General features: G+C 33.6%; 2 protein-coding genes and 1 long non-coding RNA gene across 3 annotated transcripts; 2 read left to right on the top strand and 1 right to left on the bottom strand.

Moving 5' to 3' along the window:
* Positions 1-11,501: 11,501 nt before the first annotated feature.
* Positions 11,502-12,246, top strand: LOC141611274 (uncharacterized). Its single transcript, XR_012528576.1, has 2 exons — positions 11,502-11,622; positions 11,733-12,246. It is a non-coding gene; the product is annotated as an uncharacterized LOC141611274 (long non-coding RNA).
* Positions 12,073-12,716, bottom strand: LOC141611265 (carbamoyl phosphate synthase small chain, chloroplastic-like). Its single transcript, XM_074429770.1, has 3 exons — positions 12,497-12,716; positions 12,309-12,417; positions 12,073-12,212 (listed from the first exon to the last, which is right to left on the bottom strand). Exons 1-3 carry the CDS (start codon positions 12,630-12,632, stop codon positions 12,173-12,175), a joined length of 285 nt encoding a protein of 94 aa, XP_074285871.1. The 5' UTR covers positions 12,633-12,716; the 3' UTR covers positions 12,073-12,172.
* A 780-nt stretch (positions 12,717-13,496) lies between these two features.
* LOC141586978 (uncharacterized) lies at positions 13,497-16,828 on the top strand. Its single transcript, XM_074408390.1, has 3 exons — positions 13,497-13,522; positions 16,008-16,237; positions 16,345-16,828. Exons 1-3 carry the CDS (start codon positions 13,497-13,499, stop codon positions 16,641-16,643), a joined length of 555 nt encoding a protein of 184 aa, XP_074264491.1. The 3' UTR covers positions 16,644-16,828.
* The last annotated feature ends 193 nt before the right edge of the window (positions 16,829-17,021 follow it).

Below are 17,021 nucleotides of genomic sequence, written 5' to 3' on the forward strand. Positions count from 1 at the left end.
GGTCAAAAGTGTCCCGGATTTTGCATACTAAGGGATGAAAAACCAAAGCGAAAAGCAACGGGCCCAAAGGATCATCCTGTTGGACACCCTGACAAGACCACAACCAATGCTCCCCATAAAAAAGACGGGCAGGGCTGGAATAACAAAACTCTACCCAACGGGAAAGAACCGGGCAACGACGGCGGACTTCCTGAAGCATGGTCGTACGATCAACAAGGTTGAAAGCATTCTGGAAATCAACCAGCAACATGGAAAGTCCCACCTAAGCACCCCGAGCCTCAATGAGCCGATTCAAGGCATGCAAGATAGCCTCTCCTCCACCGGACACACCCACCCCAAACTGAAGCCTGGCAAAATAAGAAGACAAAGAAGGATCAACCATAAAAGCACCAACCTTAGAGACAAACCGTCTCCAGACAGTGCTAACAGCAATAGGACGGACCCCACCACCTAGTTTAACAAGCGGCGTGAGAGGGGCGCTGGCAATGTACTCACCCAGAGCAAGAGGACACCGGCCCTCAAGAAAAAGATTAACTACCCTAGTAATAGAAGTGATCAAATCATCAGAGATAGCCACAACTGCGCCACTCAAACAGTCCATCAGGTGTTGGGCGCGAAAACCATCCCTCCCACAAGAAGTACCGTGTGGGAAGCTCCGAATCATATCCAAAACCACTGACGAAGAGGCAACCAGAGGAGGATGATCCCCAGATAAAGGAGACAATATAGGAGGCGGGGCGACATGATGCTTCTCACGCAAGGCCACAAGAGTGGCATCGGAGTAGGGGGCGACATCAGAGGAAGAGGGCACCCAAACAGCAGAAGTGTAGTGACCATCACAAATCTTCCTCCGACATTGACGGAGGTTACGCTCACTCAAATCCAGGTCCTCCTCTATAGTAAATAAAGAAGGACCCTCATCCAAACACTCCTACAACAGCTGCAAACACCCCCCCCCCCCCCCAGGTACCCCTCAAGCAAGGATAACCCTGGCAATACTCTCCTCCTGATGCTGGCGCCGAATAGCAGTCCTACACTCAAGATTACTCCGAGGAGCGAATGTCTTAAGCAGACAAAGTGGTAAAACAAGCAAACGAATCCAGCGGGAGAGATCACTAGGGGAACCAGCCACATCATCCAGGGCTCCTTTCAAAGCCCGAGCAAACCCAAGACGACACTTAGGAGGAATAGATTTCACGGTGCGAAGGCCCAACGACAATAAACGATCAAGCGAAGATATAGACCACTGAACAAGCTCAACACTATCATCAGAAGAAACCAAAGTAAAAGGAGCCAAAGGTCTCGGAATACCATAAATGTGAAAGCTGTAGAGGCCATCAACACACTCCGGATGTACTACAATATCACCCCGACTATGCCGACATCTAGCGCGAGTGGTACGGGTTTTAAAGCACACCTCACACAACCAGAGGCCCATCCGTCTCAAAGTACTCTCGGCATTGGAATAAACAGTCAAACTATTATGAATTGTCTGGCGCGTAAGTTTCAACGCCCCATCATGACAATGTCGGTCTTGGAAATGTTTCTGCCATGCAGCCTTAGTAAGGCCTTTACCATATACCCATTCGGACACGCATGAAGACACGAAAAAGGACAATGGTATCGCACAAGCGCGGGCATGAAGGAAGAAGCAAAAACCCCACACTCCACCTGCATAAAAACCAATATAGCCACCAAAACAAACACCCTCGCGAAAACCACCACACCGGCAACCGCTCGATCAATAAGAGGCAAGACCCACTCCTGATGAAGTTGACCACCAACACACCACCCACTCCAGTGATGGTTAACAATCAAACCAAGCAACCCTACCCACACGACACTAGAAATTATTATTATTATAATAATAATAATAATAATAATAATAATTATTATTATTATTATTATTATTATTATTACAGCAAAAAAAATATGAGGCCCTCAAATTTACAAATTCAAATAACATTTAATTAAAATATAAAATATTAATGTAAACTACAAATTATTTGAAAAACGATTCTTTCGAGTAGTATTTCTTAAAGCGAATCCCTCTATTAAACTTTCATAATCGACTTTCTCAACAAATTGTTGGCAATTATTGCTAATCTGTTAAGCCTCTTTTGAAGCGAATTCCTCTGTCAAACTTTCGTAACCGACATTCATAATCGAAATATTAACTATTTTGATATCTTTGAAACTTGTAAATATGAGATTTTTGTAGACAATTGAAACTGACGACGTTTTGACTCGTAAAATTGGAATGATTTGTGAGGAATTGGTTTGAGACAAATCATATTTAAAGATTAAAGAAGAAAGATTAGATAAGTTTTGGGAAGATTAACGTTCATATTTAATTGGGAAAGGGAATTAATTATTTAGGGAAAGAAAATTGTTTGGGATTGAAAATTGAAATGTAACGTGCTTGATGCTTCTGACTTCCTTTTTTTAACTTTTTTTTTTATTCTCAATTATTATACGGGTAATGTCGAGATTTTGGCCCCAAAATTTTGAGGCCCAGTGCAAGTGCACATAGTGCACCATAGGTTACACGGGCCTGAGTTTATCTTAAACCTATTAATTTTCAACCGATATATGACAACTTTATCAATTATCAGCAACAAATTTTTTCTATTATTATTTCTAATTCTAATGATGTTTATCTTCAACTTATTAATGTCAACTTTATTAATTTCATTAGTATTTTTGATTCTAATGTTAACCTCATTAAACTCAAAATCATCAAAGTCATCACACTTATGTCCTTCATTTGACATATGTTACGCTCGAGGGTTTGGATTCCTTATTATCTTGGGATTATTTTTTTCCAATAGTTATTTTGAAATAACCTCTATATTGAAATTCATTTTCGACTCTATAGAATCAGATTTGGAGTTTATAGCAGAGTATTAAGTGAGATGTACAAGCAATGAGTATGTAAATTAGAGGGGAACCCAGTATATATGGACACATAGAATAGATAAATTGAATTGAGTTATATGTTTACAATAACTTATTCTCATGGACGACATAGATGGACATGAATGACATTTATTAGCAAATATATGTCACATACCTTAAACGGTCTCGTGATTTTCACGGGTGATAAAACTATTTTGTTTAGGGGTTTTCTATACAGTACCCTTATGGTTTTGAGTTTTCTACTTAATACCCCTTAACTTTTAGAAATCTCTGTAGCACCCTCAAATTTTCTTATTAACGACTAACCGTAATTGATGTGTCTTATTTTTATATGATTTTCATCTCCCTTTTAGCTCAATTTTACATGACATTTGCACTTTACGAAGTGATTATGTAAGCAAATTTCGTGTTCTAGGTGCTTTGCATGTATTGGTTGTGTTTTGTAGGAAATGAAGCAATTCATGGCTTCTTCTTACCATTTTGGCATCCACCGAGTATCACGAGGCTATGAGGAACGAGTCTTGGCCATGAAAGGGCATTTTGGAAAGTTTCACGCATCCCAAGGAAGAAGGAACGGGATTTAATTGAGCCTTGAGTGAAGAAATGGAGCTTAATTAGTAATCGTTCTATGGTTGAGTTATAGGCCGAGAGGAAATTGCTAATAACCTAAACAACAATTGGTTTTATGTTCGTCTAATTTGACACCGTTTTATGCTAATTTATACATGTGTAACCCCATTCCCCTAGATTTTTTTTATCATCATTGTTTACATCTTAATTTCGTTATTGCTTTCATCTTAAACAGCCAAACCAAAACCCAATCGTGACCGACCTTGATATAATTCTACTCATAGCTTGTCATATTGCATCTACCGTCTCCCTGAGATCGACCCCTACTTCCTTAACTACGTTTATTTGTTAGGTAAGCCTAGGGTATCTTTGTTAGGTACGCGATAAGCCTATCAGTAACCCATGTACTATTTTCTGTCAAATTGGTCCGTTAGTTAATGACATAACTGCATATATTGATTTCTGTTAAGTTTAAACACTTAATTATCTACTAATTGCATTAATTAACCTGTATAATAGCCTATTATAATCTCCACTCACCTCTCATCCTCTCATCCACCCTAATCTAACCTACATCTCCTCTCCCACCTTAGCCCCACCTACACACCCTCTCCCACCCAAATCGACCTACACCACAGTTCCACCATCAGCCACCCTCATCCAGAAAGGGTAAACTTTTGATTACCTTATTAACTCAATTCTTCTTTTCCTCCATTTACAACACTCTTCACCTACCAATACCAACACCAAACCAGGCTCTTATCAAACCACCTATCATTCCTTTAATCCACCCATTTATCGATATACGTCATAATGAAGAGGATGCAGAGTGAACGATAAAGGAGAGATACCTTATAATGAAAGAGGCGAAGAGGCCAAATCGAGGATAAATGAGAATGGAGAAGGTCGGTGGTGGAAGTCAGATGTTGGTGTTAAGGTAAAATGCAAGAAATCTGGGTAATTAATGAGCTCATGGTTCTCCATTGATGTTGCTCAAGTTCTCAACTATGGTACCATCTTATCAATTTTATTGCAATTATATCTCGCAATAATCCTACTTTCTCATCGGAAAACTACAATAACCTTTATTTATTCCAAATCTGCCGGCGTAGGGTATGATTTGAGTGACTGATGTGGTAGAAGGGATGGTTATGGTTCGATGGTGGTTGGTGGGAGATGTAGTGGTGGGTTGTGAGATATGTATATATGGAGTTTGTATATATGTTAATGCTTAGTCAATGGGTGGGTTTATCATGTGCTTAAGTTAATATGGTGTAATGAGGATCCATGCCAAGTCCTAATCATTGTTATGTAAGCTAAAATAAGCCAAACAAGCAGCCATGTCAGCATATAACAAAGCAGATTAACGGAATAAAGAGTAAGGGTCACGGTTAATTGTTAATGAGAAAAGTTAGGGGTACTATATACTAGGTAGTATCCCGCGCTTCGCGCGGCTTGTTTTAATATTTTATGAGTATAGTTCATATATGACCTTCAATATTTTCTCTTATAAATATTTTTTTATCAAATTTAATATTTTTAGGTTTAACTTCAATGTTTTAAAATAAAATACATAAAAATTTTAATTAAAACTAATAAGTGATAATTAATTATGCATGATCAACGTTTTATAAATAAATAGAAAGAATCTCGCGCTTCGCGCGATAAGTTTGTATATGCGATGTATATATTTTTAGCTTTAAAGCTTATAATTTATTAATTATTAGAATAAAAAAAAGAATTCACATTCTACTTACTTTGTTAAATACCTAATTGTATATATTTTCTCAAAAAACTTTTGTTCTTTGTGCAATAACATTTGTATATAACTTGTTGTATACTATAATATTATCATTCTTTATTTAATACGGAGTACTTATATTATCTTGTCATTAATACACAAATTTAAATATTATTTTTGCAATTATATATTTTCGATGTTCTTTATTTATTATAGTGATTTTATTTAAAGATGATAAGTTACCAGGCCAACTACCCCGCATTACATACCCATTCTACAATTGTAACAAATTACATAATTAATAAATAACGTTATCAAACTTTGGTTGTCTATATATGCTTGTAGTTTGAAATTTAAACTATAAAAAGTGAGTGGAGAAGGACTCGTGAGAGACCGTCTCTCTAAAGCTTTTGTAAAGTAAGTAGTAGCATATTTTGAAATAAGCATTTAAATTTCAACCTTTAACACATTCATTTTAGTGACTTTATATATGATTATAAGGATATTCTTATTCTTTGTACTACGTTTATAGAGAAGATATATAATATTACTAATTACACTTTGAAAATTACCAAGTTATTAGTAATTACTTTCAGATTCTTGACAACTACTCTATAAAATTAGTTTACAAAGTATGGATGAGACTCAATCGCAAAACAGCCTTGCAAGTTTCATTTCTTGCACAATTACAACCTTATTCCTTATTTTTACAATTATTTTTTTCACTTTCATTATTTGTTTAAAAAAATCATACATAAAATGTACCTCCTCTTATTCTTTGAATTTAAACCAATGATTTAGGTCAAAACTAATTTATTGTAATTGTATGAATCCAAATTAAAGAATAAGATAGAGTATAATTATCATATACATATGTGTTATTCAACTTTAGTAAGACTACAACATCATAAATTATAGTAGTATTCGTGTAGAAAATTTTAAACTATTTTCTTTATGGTGTTGGTTATCTGCTTACTCTCTTAGAGTCCTAGTATGATATCCTACCTCCATTTTTAATTTTATACTTGCAAAAACACTTGATTCTTTTGTTGCTACAAAGTATACGTGAAATAAGCGAAAAATCCCTGGTTTCTCCTTAAGCAATTTTAAGGTTATTCTATTTTTTTTAGGGTAATGATAAATACAACCAAGTGGGTTGTATTTAAGAAACCAAAAGAAGAAATAAATTCTTAATATATGCATTAATTGTATTGGTTAATGTGTAATTTAGTTCTTAATTCCTAAATTAATACCCAAATTAGAAGGTATTTAATGCTTAAATACAACCCACTGGGCCACTGGGTTGTATTTAGCATTACCCTTTTTTTATTACTATCCCCTATCTATAAAAGCTGAAGCAATTAGAGGATTGTGATTGGTCCCTGATTTGTAGGGAGTAAAAAATCTTTTATTTCAAAATGCAACCCACGTTCTATGAAATAGATTAATTACCACCTCTCTTCTACCTAACTAGGTTCCTGCTTTCATAAATAAATCCATAAATAAATCAAGATTAGATTAATTAACATTATACTATGCTTTCATTTCATAATTAATCCGTGAATCAATAATTAAAATGATTAATAATTACATCCAAAATAACCAATTACAAAATCAATATACTACGTTTATTATAATTACAAAACAAAAAAAATCTTCATTTGTTACTGATGTCTTCACGATACAATTTAATGCCCAATTAAAATTTATGCCACTTAAAAAATTCAATAGTGGTATTAAATTTACATTGCTATGATTTTAAAATACAAAATCACTAAAAAAAAATATCATAAATCATAATTTAGAAAAAAATAATGTCGGCATGATTACAAAATCAAAATAATTATAACCAAATTAAATACATAAATAAATCCGGTTGAAAAAAATGAAGCTTGGATTGAACAACTTAAATAAATTGGTGCGATGATTAGAACTTGAGTTTCAATCAAAAATTTTACCTGGAGGCATTCAACAAAAAAAAAATCATGAGAGCAGGGAGATCTAAGGTAAAAATAGATTGAAATAGATAGATATGTGAATGTTATGAAGTCCATAAATTGTGCAAAGACTCCATTGTATTGTGTGAGTATTTAATAATTAATGTGTTTTATAGAATATGAGATTGAATTAAACGGGTTGTGTATATAGGAGGAATATATATGAGGTTTTGATTATGAATAAATGGTTAATGGATACAAGGTTAATGTGATAGAACTATAGAAGGTGATCAAGTGAGTAAGTGAAGGAGGCGGTTGGAAGTTTGGAACTTGGAAGTATGTTCAAGAATTTAGGTTTAGTAATTATGATGGGTTGGGCTTGGTATACTTGGATATAGACGTGGTATATGGGATATTCAGGTTGAGTTCGGGTCGGGTCACATCGGATCGGCCCAATAATTTATATGATCACTTCGAACCGGGTTATATTGGGTCGGGCCATCTGGGTCGTTTATGTTATTTTGGGTCATGATTTTGCAGTAATTAAGTCATTTTAGGTCAATCGGGTCACTTTGGATCGGGTCAGTTTTGGGTCGGGTCACTTCGGGTGTATTGCGTCACTTTCGGGTGATACATTTCCGCTCATTTTCGCGTCTCGGATCATTCGGATCGGGCCAATTTTGCTTGGTCTACTTGGATAAATGGATAGTTGAATTTCATTACTATTTCACTTTTTGTCAATAAAAAAATATGAGAACTTAATTCCGGATTATAATTTAAGCTACGACATATTCGGTACTGCCTTCGGTTATTTGTTTGCTTTGACTTTAGCACATAGACAAAAAAAGGGGTAGGTTAATCATTAGATGACAAGCGGACCAAATTGAGTATCGAGGATTCAATTCTCTATTATAGGCATCCCTAAAATAGAAAAGCAAACAAATAACTGTGACGGAGGGAGTATAAACAACTAATTTACATCTCACATTTTTTTAGTTATAATTCGAACATTCAATTTTATCATATCAAATCCATAATTCTCAGAATAACAAATCATATGTAATAAGAAGTTAGATAGAGAAATCATGAAGTACTTCACCTAAATATTTACATCTCATTATATTTATATGAATTATCAGACGTCGAATATCAGAATTTTAAAAGAATCCCGTGCAATTTTCTGCACGGGTGTAAAACTAGTGATAAATTAAAGTTAGTTGTTGTAACTTGTAACTAATGTAAAGTTTGCATGGTTTTATTACGAAACAACAAAATCATAATACTATTATTCTTAAAGTATATTCTGTAGCTTTTAAAGTACAAAATACGATTCTATTGAAATTGTATAAAAAAACTAAACAAAAATTGAACTTAAAAGTAAAAACAAATTATTGAAAGGTTTAATTCAATACATTGAATTGGTTTTCTTTATATGGATAAACTTCCACCGCAATTTGCTCCTTTTTTTTTCCAAAACCTTTAAGAACTCCCGACTTGTGAGGCATGTTTGATTCGTGTGTAGAGGAGGTCTTTTAGGTGATAAGAAGGAACATTATTTTATAATAGTAGTGATAATGCGGACACCAATCAAGCAAAAAGATCAATTTCTGGATGATCAGCTTGATTAAGCGGCATGCCCAATTTAGCTTATACTATCGACAATTAACCACTCATGTATGTACGGAAAACGAACATAGAGGTATAATGGTTTAAACTTGTATAATTAACACTATTAAGAAAAAGATCAATATGGAAAAGCATGTGTTTTATTTGACAATTTGTGTGGGTATGTAGTAGTGTTCTGAAAATTTTGAAAGCTTTCTAAATGTGAGATTGATATGATGGGGGAATAAGAATTACTTTCTTTATATGTGTATAGTATATGTGTAGTTTTTTTTTTTTTTTTTTTTTTCATGTGTAGTCCTCGTACATCCATTAGTATCATTTATATGTACTATACAATGAACTTGTACACATTTTTATGTGCAATGAAGTTTGTTTCTCCTAGATACGTGTATTTCTATACTTTGATGAAATTTTTTATGCGCATATGTATCATAATATTCAACAAAGATAATAAACAATGAATCATCACATAAATATTTAAGAGAGTTTTTTTTTTCTTTTTTTTTGTAAGTAATGTCGCATGTCGAATCTACAACTTTTCAACCCAACTTTATATATAGACTAGGTAGTATCCCGTGCTTCGTGCGGCCTGTTTTAAAATTTTATTATTATAATTGAAGAAAAATAACATAATTAATATATGACCTTTAATATTTGTAATTATAAATAAAAATAAATCAAATTTTCTCAAGTTTAATTTTTTTTGTTTAACTTCAATGTTTTAAAATAAAATACATATCATTTTAATTAAAACTAATAAGTGATAATTAATTATGCATGATCAACGTTTATTATTTTGTGACTGATCAAATATCATACTATTAATTAAAATAAAATTTATTCGAATAATGCAACAATCATATTCTCAAATTATATCATTTCACTATATGTCATGTTCCAAATTAATTAATATTTGTTCAAAATGATGTGAATATAATTTTATGCCATTTTTTAATTTTTTATGTATAACGTGTGATATTTATATATCAAACATATAGAGTTCAAACTCAATTTATTCAAATGTTTTGATTGTGTCTTACATGTGTTATGTGTCAAACATATCTATAAGAATTGCACCTTTTGTATTTTTAAATAACTATATATAAATGATGTTTAAGAGTTTACCTTAAACAAAATAGGTTAAACTTTCTTAAATAATAATTTTTGAGGTTTAACTTCAAAATATTTAAAAGATAACATATAAAATATTTAATTAAAAGTAAAATTTAGCTAGTCATAATCAATATTTATACTTGACGTATACATATTTTAATTGAATATATTAAAGAAAAATGTAACATTTTTTTTCTATTTTTTTCATGTCGATTATAACACTATATTATTTAATAATCATTACTTTTGTTTTGATTATTCAAATACACTCGCGATCATTGTGTACATACATACTCATTATCACACTATTTAAACCTATCAAAATCTCACATGTATTCAATTTTTCGCAATATATTTTTTTTTCACTCCCACATAAAAACTTATCTTTTAGTAGTTTTCTTTAAGTTAAGTTTTATAACTTTCTCAAAAATGTCTTTTTTTACATAAACATAAAACATTATGAGACACTCATTTTAATCATCTCTACAAATAAAAATATTTCAATAAATATAATGAAAATTATACTCAATTTGAAGCATTTTTCGCAATGAACATAATTATTTACATTTTAGAATTTTTATCAAAATAATTTTTTAATAAATCCAGTATCAAATCACCGTAATTATTTAATGTAATTTTATAATAAAATTTATTAAATTATAATTAATATTTTGTTGAGATTTATACAACATTTATTATGTTTATATTTAATGTTCAACTGTAATTAATACTTGTATTTTATGGCTGGGTTGACACGTGGCGCATCCACAACGCTTCAACTCAGTTTTATATATATATATATATATATATATAGAGAGAGAGAGAGAGAGAGAGAGAGAGAGAGAGAGAGGGGCGGGATCTCGTGAGTTTGGTTCTTACGGTGAGTTGTGAGTTTGGAAAATCCCAGCCATTAGATCAAAAGAAACCAAAGGCTAAGATTAAATCTAAAAACAGAACAAATAAAGTCAGCAATAAAACATACAGTACTTCTTCGGTGAAAACTAATGGCCATGAAAATTGTACATTCATCCTGTCTCTACATCCCAAAAAACAAAAAACACAAATTTGTGTGAATACCCGATTGATACACAAAAATACCTAGATTTTCATCCAAATTAAAAAAAATTACAGCTGAAATGATATCTTTTGGATTCCATGAATTCTACCATCAAATTCAACAGATCTGCAGGGCGACGACTTTTTATTATACTTTCATTCAATCGTTCTCTTCAGAAATCACCAACACCATCGTTTAATCGGGTCAACCCGATTTGACTTAAGTAAATGCAAATTGCTGCTACTTCTCAGACATCCGACAATTGAAGATGGTGCTCGGTGGTCGTTGGATCTGTGCTCGAACTTGAAGAAGGGAGGAGAGTAGTGACCGTGGCGGAAGCTCGGCGTTACTTCTGGTGAACTGCTGCGGTGGTCCTAGCTCGGTAATCAGAGGTAAGTAAATTTAGGGGACGCGTTGATGTTTCTGTTCATGCCAAGCACTCGCAACAGTTGGTGCATATGGTGGAGCTGCTTCTGAATTTGGTTCGGTTATGGTGAGTTTGTGCACGAGATCCGTTGATTTCCCTTAATCCTTAGGTGTAAATTTTTGGATTTTAATTGGGTTAAAATTCCCTTGTCCGACATGATTTGCACAGTAGATCAGTTTAGGATGGTTTTGCTTTTCTTGATTCCCGAGGAGCTCCAGTCACTCACTTGAAGGTATCATACTTTTGCAAATAAGTATCATATTTTGATTTTATGGTTCTCCAGATTACGTCTTTTGGAATGAGCTTCAACCTTTCCATTAATCTGATATTTTTTGCATGCAGAGTGAAAGAGTACCTGTAAAAGAGTAAAAGAGTATGATTATGATCAAAAGCAGCTGCCAAATGTGCAGTCCGATGCCGCTGTTGGTTGTGGTGCGAGTTGGCAGGTTAGTTGACGGGTTTCGAAACCGAAACAAAGGCCAAGCAATGAATGGCAATGGTGGCTGCTCCTAGGACAGGATGGGTTCCTCCATGGTGACCAAACTTCATTTTGTAGGTTTTACCACCCAAGGCCCGTCCAAGTAACTGGTGGCCCATGCATATTCCAAAAATGGGAACCTGTCCCAGCAATGCTTTCACTGATTCAACAGCATATGGAACTGCTGAGGGATCTCCAGGACCGTTGCTGAAGAGAATACCATCTGGTTTCATTTTCAAAACCTCAGATGCTGGCCATGTTGAAGGGACAACTGTGATGTTACATCCATACGATGCCAAGCGTCTCAAAATGTTTTGCTTGACCACAAAATCATAAGCAACGACCTTTGTGTTTAGCATATCACAAAGAGAAATCAAATTAAAATAGAAACCTTACAGTTCATTAGATTTGAAAGTAAGATATCGGGTATAGAAATGTACATTGAAAGATTCTCCATGTCGACATCTATATTAAACTCCCAGTTATCATCTGTTTTATCAACCCACTGATAAGGAGCCTGGCATGTTACACCACTTATCAAATCAACTCCTGCACAAAGGAAAACCGAAATTCAGGTTTACATCATCTAATTCTCTCTCTCTATAATCACAACAGGCAGCAAGCTCACCAACTATGTCCCAAGAACAAGCCGTTTCTAAGAGCTGCTCATCGGATTTTGATTTTTCTGCACTCAATACACCAATAAGGCTCCCATCTTCCCGCAGTCTACGAGTGATAGCTGATAGCTCGAGTATCAACATCATCTATTTCATAACCCAAAATAATCAAAAGTGAGTCAGCAACTTGAATATGCAAACCAAATAAAATGGCATTCTAAGAAACCATGTGACACCAAAAAAAAGGATTCAAGACCAAATTGTTTTCTTGAATTCCATGAAAATGACATTACTTAGTAATAAACTATTGTATCAACCAATAATGGCCCATAACATTTGTGGGAATTCAATTTTCTAAGAAACCGTAATATTTGTGGGAATTCAATTTTCTGATTTTTGTGAATTCATGTCACATTCTACTTATGTTCTCGTATTTGGATATTATAGTAGTAATAATTTCTTACTTTCATGTATTTGGGTAACAATTTGGTCAAAGAATCTCTTGTTTAACTTCATAATTTCACCAGCTTTGGGTAGTTTTATTCAGCGGGGTAACCAAGCAAAGTAATCAACGATTTCAATCCCTCTTGTTTCATTCGACTTTGCTTTATTTTCGATCCGACTCCTACAAAAAACAAATTACACTACAGTAACACCACAATAACACTACAATAACATTAGAATAACACCGGACTGAGAACACAATAACATTAGAATAACAACACAATAACACTAGAATAACACCGGAGTAACTCACAATTACACCAAAATAACACCAGAGTAACAATGCAATAACACCAGAATAACACCAGAGTAACAACGCAATAACTGTGGAATAACAAGTGGTTGCACATAAAAAAATTAAATAAAAGTGTAAGAGTAATACTGGAACTTACTTTGATTTTTTTTCACTACTTTATTCAAATGTTAAAAGTGTAAGAGTAATCCCGTTATTCTAGGATTTGTTCAAGGGTATGTATGCATATTGATTGTTAGTTTTGTACTTTAATAATGCAAGTGAAAAAGCAGCACCGCCGGTTAGCCAAGAAAAGATGAATAGAGTAACATCATAATAACAGTAGGGTAATACCACAATAACAGCACAATAACACGGAGGAATAATTAAATTAAAATGAGTTAATGGTAATGAATTGGATAACAAATACAAGAGATGGATTACACCACAATAATAGAGTAACACCACAATAACACAAGAATAACATTACAATAACAGCACAATAACACGGGAAAAAAAGAGTAAAAAAAAGCAAAGTAGTAAAAAAAATCAAAGTACACCGAAATAACATCACAATAACACTAGAATAACAATGCCACCAGAATAACAACACAATAACACGTGGTAAAAAAAAAGAGAAAAAAAATCAAAGTCGTAAAAAAATCAAAGTAAAAAAAAGCACTATAACACCAGAATAATAGCACAATAACATGTGGTAAAAAAAGAGTAAAAAATCAAAGTCGTAAAAAAAATCAAAGTGGCACCGGAATAACATCACAATAACACCAGAATAACAGCACAATAACATGCGGTAAAAATAAGAGTAAAAAAATCAAAGTAGTAAAAAAAATCAAAATGACACCGGAACAACATCACAATAACACGTTGTAAAAAAAAGAGAAAAAAAATCAAAGTAGTTAAAAAAATCAAAGTGACGCCGGAATAACATCAGAATAACAGTAGAATAACAGCACAATAACACAGGATAAAAAAAAAGGAAAAGACAAATCAAAGTCGTAAAAAAAATCAAAGTGGCACCGGAATAACATCACAATAACACCAGAATAACAGCACAATAACATGCGGAAAAAATAAGAGTAAAAAATCAAAATAGTAAAAAAAATCAAAATAGTAAAAAAATCAAAGTGACACCGGAATAACATCACAATAACAGCAGAATAACAGTAGAATAACAGCACAATAACACGTGGTAAAAAAAAGAAAAAAAATCAAAGTCGTAAAAAAAGTCAAAGTGACAGCAGAATAACATCACAATAACAACGGAATAACAATAACAGCACAATAACATGTGGTAAAAAAAAAAAAGAGAAAAAAAATCAAAGTCGTAAAAAAAATCAAAGTAAAAAAAAAAAGCATAATAACACTAGGCAAAAAAAATAAGGGTAAAAAAAATTTCAAGTAAAAAAAAAATCTCGTACAAAAAGAAAAAGAAAAAAAGGTAACATAATGAGAAAACTAGAGAAAAACATAAGAGAAAAAAAATCAAAGTTGCAAAAAAAAAAAGCATAATAACACGAGACAAAAAAAATAAGAGTAAAAAAAATTTCAAGTAAAAAAAAATCTGGTACAAAAAGAAAAAGAAAAAAAAGGTAACATAATGAGAAAATTAGAGAAAAACATAAGAGAAAAAAAAATCAAAGTTGTAAAAAAAAGTATAATAACACGAGGTAAAAAAAAGAGATAAAAAAATTAAAGTAAAAAAAAAAAGTAGCACTAGAAAAAAGAGAAAATAATGACAGTGGTTTTATATGACATGTAAGATTAGATCTTGGCCATTCATCTCTAATATAATCTAGTGGTTGAGATTTCATCAAAGCACAAACTCACAACTCACCATAAGAAACCAAACTCACAAGATCCTCTCTCTCTCTCTTTCTCTCTCTCTCTCTCTCTCTCTCTCTCTCTCTCTCTCTCTCTCTCTCTCTCTCTCTCTCTATATATATATATATAGAGGCCGGATCAGGTGAGGCACCTCATTATGGCGAGGCGGCCGGTCTCACCAAAATAATACATGTTGAGTGGACTGTGATATATTGCGCGCTACTGGGCTTAGATCAAAATTGACCCAATTACATTATTACAAACAACGTTCTTTCTTCATCATCAAAACTCCTCTCAGCCATCTTTCCCAAATCAATCTCCATAACCTAATCAATTGAAGCAATTGTTCGTAGATTGCGACGATTTTCCGATCAATTGTAGCGATTTTCCAATCGGTTTGATCTATTCCAGAGTTTTTTCGATCAATTTAATCAATTCCGGCGTTTTTTCGATCAATTTGATCAATTGAGCGATTTTCAGATCAATTGTAGCGATTTTCCAATTGCATCAATTCAACAACCACCAAATCGCCATCGCCTCTCACCTCTCGCCGCCGTTGTTACACAATACACACCAGGGTTTACTCTGCCTTTGTTCCCTCCTCTTTGCTCACGACGCCTCTGCGGCTCTGCCCCCGTTTCTCTGCTCTCGACGCATTCATCGAGTAATAGCTAGAACATCAAAGGTGCGCCTTACTACTTATCGACATATAGCATCTATAAGTTTTGTCTATTGTTCTATACTATCAATTTCAGTAATATGTTGTCCATTTGGATATTCATCTCATACCGACTTCCCTAATTTTAAGATACTACAGTAGAATAATTGAATTTTTGTGAACCATTTTGTTGCTATTTGAGTAGTTAAGCCGATTTTGGTGACCATTTTGGGTCTTACGCTGCTGCTGTTGTTATTGTATTCTACCTACATAATCAATAATAAAGCAAAACCGAAAAAGTCGCTAATTTGGTCATATTCGGACAAACAATTTGTTCTGCTAAATTTGGATCCTGGACTGAACCGTTAGAGGGTTTTTACTTGGCAATTGTCTGTGATAAGCATATGATTTTGCTTCTTGGAGATATGAGGAAGGAGGCTTTTAAAAAGACTAGTGCTACCTCGGTCCCTATTACGCCTCTTTTATTGCAAAAAGGGAGCATGTTTATGGGAAGAAGTGTTTCTACACAAGAGCTAAGTTTAGTGATAATGGCCCTCTGCACGATCTCATGATCGAATGTGATACGATTAGCACCAACGATCCGTGCTTAATTGTTCGTATAGATACGAAAAATTTCATGCAAGTGAAGAGGCTTCAATGGAAATTCCGTGGTAATCACACTATCCTGGTTGATGGGATTCCAGTAGAAGTATTCTGGGATGTCCATAGTTGGCTTTTTGGCACGTCCCCTGGAAGCGCGGTTTTCATGTTTAGAACTAGTTTGTCTGCGGAGAAGCTATGGGTTAGCCAGCCCCTTTGTGATCCGACTTTGCTGCATTGGTCGCAGTCTCAAAGATTTCGCGATTCTCAATCACATCAACTTGGTTTCTCGTTGATTTTGTATGCCTGGAAGCAAGAGTAGTGAAATTCAAAGATTATTTGTTGAGTGCCAAATGCTAACAGGGAACACATGGGGGAGTGTCCATTTTCATTTCTTTGTGATGGGAACTTTAATATAGTTTTATATAGATTGTTTCCCTTTGTCTTTCTTGTCCTTTATGTGGAGTAGGGAGAAACATTTAATAGATCAAAGTGATATTTTTGTTACATTTGATTGTAAATTGTTCTTTAAGAACGTGCTACATGCAAAATTATGCCTCCTTTATGTGGATTAGGGAGAAACATTTAATAGATCACCTATTTTGTTCTTTGCCTTATTTTGTGAATCTCAGTCCTTGTGTTGTGAATCCTAGAGCTTGTTTTGTGAACTTGTAAGATAATTTTCTAGAACTTGGTCACC

This window comes from Silene latifolia, chromosome 1, assembly GCF_048544455.1.
Source record: "Silene latifolia isolate original U9 population chromosome 1, ASM4854445v1, whole genome shotgun sequence".
In the NCBI taxonomy this organism is placed as follows: Eukaryota; Viridiplantae; Streptophyta; class Magnoliopsida; order Caryophyllales; family Caryophyllaceae; genus Silene; species Silene latifolia.

Excerpts from the sequence above, each read along its gene's own strand:
- LOC141586978 (XM_074408390.1), top strand. The coding sequence starts at position 13,497 with ATGCAAGTGAAAAAGCAGCACCGCCG. Across the intron at positions 13,523-16,007 it reads GTGAAAAAGCAGCACCGCCG|CAAAACCGAAAAAGTCGCTA; the intron begins GTTAGCCAAGAA and ends TCAATAATAAAG. Across the intron at positions 16,238-16,344 it reads GAGCATGTTTATGGGAAGAA|ATACGAAAAATTTCATGCAA; the intron begins GTGTTTCTACAC and ends TTGTTCGTATAG.
- LOC141611265 (XM_074429770.1), bottom strand. The coding sequence starts at position 12,632 with ATGATGTTGATACTCGAGCTATCAGCTATCACTCGTAGACTGCGGGAA. Across the intron at positions 12,418-12,496 it reads TTGTTCTTGGGACATAGTTG|GAGTTGATTTGATAAGTGGT; the intron begins GTGAGCTTGCTG and ends TCCTTTGTGCAG. Across the intron at positions 12,213-12,308 it reads GACATGGAGAATCTTTCAAT|GTCGTTGCTTATGATTTTGT; the intron begins GTACATTTCTAT and ends CTAAACACAAAG.